General features: G+C 61.2%; 1 protein-coding gene across 1 annotated transcript; it reads right to left on the minus strand.

The window, feature by feature from the left end:
- Positions 1-23: 23 nt before the first annotated feature.
- Positions 24-2,544, minus strand: LOC124234165 (ral guanine nucleotide dissociation stimulator-like; the record flags this gene model as incomplete). Its single annotated transcript, XM_046651411.1, has 5 exons — positions 2,434-2,544; positions 1,985-2,088; positions 1,390-1,459; positions 542-610; positions 24-98 (listed from the first exon to the last, which is right to left on the minus strand). Coding segments are annotated over exons 1-5 (429 nt in total), but the record flags the coding sequence as incomplete, so codon positions are not given.
- Positions 2,545-2,673: the final 129 nt, after the last annotated feature.

Consider the following 2,673-nt stretch of genomic DNA (forward strand, 5'->3'; position numbering starts at 1 on the left):
GACCCACCTCCGGGCTCACTCACCTCCACATAATCCTCCATCGTAGCGTCCAGCAGCTCCAAGGAATGGAAGAACGTCACCAGGGAGGGGACGACACCCTGTGCCGCCATCGGGATGGGCATGGTGATGAGCTCCCGCTCTCAGGTGCCCCCATGAACCTTCCCCTGAAACCCCTCAGCCCAGCCTCCTGCCCACCCCATGCTCCCACACAGAGCAGCCTAGGATCCTCGGGACACCCCAACACACACAATTCCCTCCCCTGCTCCCCTCCAGGAACACCAAACTCCATCAGTCAAGTCCCAGGGCTGGCTGTTGGCACCTCCCAGGGGCAGTGGCCCCTGCCCTTCCCCACCCCAAATCTGCCCTGCTGCCAGCCCTTCCAGGCCTCCTCCTGCTCACTGCCACTGCAGGCCCATCATGCTTGGCAGCCACAGCAGATTCGCCTGAGGAGGAAGGCCCCTCTCCTGAGGGAGGTCTCCAGCTGGGAGGGGGAGCCCCCTCTCCTCTGACTCCTAGGCCCCTCCCCAACAGTCACCCTCACCTGCTGCCGCTGCCTCTCCTGGGCTCCCTGGCGGGCCCTCTCTGCAGTCTTTAACACGGAGGTCGCCTCCTGTTGGGGCCGAGGACAGGGTCAGTGCGCCCATACTCCCCTCCGCATGTCCCCCAAGGCCCCTGATCTCAGACCCTGGCCATCGGCTCCAGTCCCCTGCTGCCTCTGCTGCTCCAAACTGCAGGGTGCTCTGATTCTAGACCAGTCCCAGCTCCAGGACTCAGTCCTGTGTGACCTTGGGCCTGCCCAGGCCTCCCTGGCCCTCTTTCCTCAGCTGAAAAGTGTGAGGAGAACGTCACCTGCTTCCAGGAGTCTTCTGAGGACTCAGAGTCATCTGCATGTCATCACTGCTCTCCCCTCACCTCTCGAGGAGGAGCAGGCACAAATCTCCTCCCGTTCCTGTCCTCCCTTGGATGGTAGCACCCCGCTGGGAGGCCTGCACCGCTGATCATTTCCCTCCACTTCCCAGAGGAGGAGACGGAGGCCCCCAGAGGGGCAGCGACTGGCTCAAGGACCCACTGGGAGAGGCTGCTCCCCATGCCAGCTACAGGCCCTGTCCCCGCTGCCTTCACCCCAGCCCTGGCTCCAAATCTGACCAAGGCCCCAACCTCTGGACTCCAGGGGTGCGTCCAGACCCCAGCTGAACAGACAGGGAGGGGGAGGGCAGGGTGTCTTGGGGGAACCTGGCCGAGCGGCCCCGGCCTGCCCCACCCTCACAGGGCTCTCTGACCCCCAGCCTGGGCCGAGCCTTGCCATAGCCTCACCTCCTAGGATCCCCTCGGGATGCTCCCCTCCCCTCTCCTTCTGGCCTCCTTCCAGATCTCCAGCCTCCAGGTTACCTGCACTAGCAGCTCCCTGCTCACGCGTTTCTCTCTCCTGACCCACTTCTTCCAGGTTCGAGAACTCTCCCTGCGGGGTGGGGAAAGAAAGAAAGAAAGAAAGAAAGAAAGAAAAACTGTGGGATGCTTGAAGGCAAGTCCCATTTGTTTGAGAACCCAGCAGATCCAAACTGCCTGGGGCCTGGATGAGGGATTTTGCTGGGCTGTTCTGAGCTCTAAGGTCCCCATGGGACTGCGGAGGGGCCTCTCCTCTTGTCCCTTGTGGCCTCCATTCCCAGATGTCCCAAACAGATCTCTTTGGAACAGTGTTGGTTTCAGCTGCATAGAGGCTTCTGTTGCTGCAAAGGAAACACCTGACAATCTCCACCTGGGCTCAAGCCAGGCTCTGGTCTGGAAGGAAATGAATCCCTGGGATGGAACTGCTGGCCTAAGGGCGCTGAGAGACTCAGAGACCCAGCACCCAGGTCAGTCCCTGTGCCCGGCGTTCGCTGTCTCCCAGGTGGTCTCAGCTTACTTTGGGGGACATGCCGGCCCAAATCAGGCTGCCTGGGCGACCTCACCCTCATGGTGCTTGGCTGGAGAGCAGACTACCCACCTGGAAACTTGTCCCCAGGTGTCTTGGAGACGGGCAATGGCAGGGCTCTGCAGGGCAGAAAGGATTGTGTGGAGGGAACAGAAGTTCCCGAGGCCTCGGCACTCCTGGGGAAGCGAAGAGATGGAGCCGTGAGGGGGAGCCGAAGCTCTGCTGCCTCTGGTTTCTGTCCCCTCATGGACTTCTCCTGTCCTGGAGGAGACAGATGCCCAGGGAAGCCAGGGAGGGCACACCTGCCACACGACGAGTAACACTGCCAGGCACAAGGATTTGTAGCTCAACACAAGGAAGGAAGTGAGCTTGTCCCCACTGGGTCCTCAAGTCAAGGTCAATGTGGCCCTGGCATGAGGGTCAAGGGACAGTCCAGGGACTAAGACCCCAGACTTCAATCCTGAGAACTGAGAAACAAGAGGCAATTCCCACACATCCAGACAGGGCGTGCCAAGGCTTACCTCAGCCACCCTGATCCACAGCTCAACCACCCTGGCCCTGTCCTGCGCTGTCATGCTCGCGTCCCCAAGGAAGGTGACGAGGATGCAATTGGCCACGGTGCTGTCGTGCATCGCAGTGTCACGGACAGTGGGTGCCAGGGACTCGCGTTCCCTGTTGTCACGCTCAGACCAGATGGAGCCGAGGCAGTGGTCGGGCACCAACGTCTTGAACAGCTCCTGCAGAAGATTCGGAGTGTCACC

Source organism: Equus quagga, unplaced genomic scaffold (genome assembly GCF_021613505.1).
Source record: "Equus quagga isolate Etosha38 unplaced genomic scaffold, UCLA_HA_Equagga_1.0 72221_RagTag, whole genome shotgun sequence".
Classification (NCBI taxonomy): Eukaryota; Metazoa; Chordata; class Mammalia; order Perissodactyla; family Equidae; genus Equus; species Equus quagga.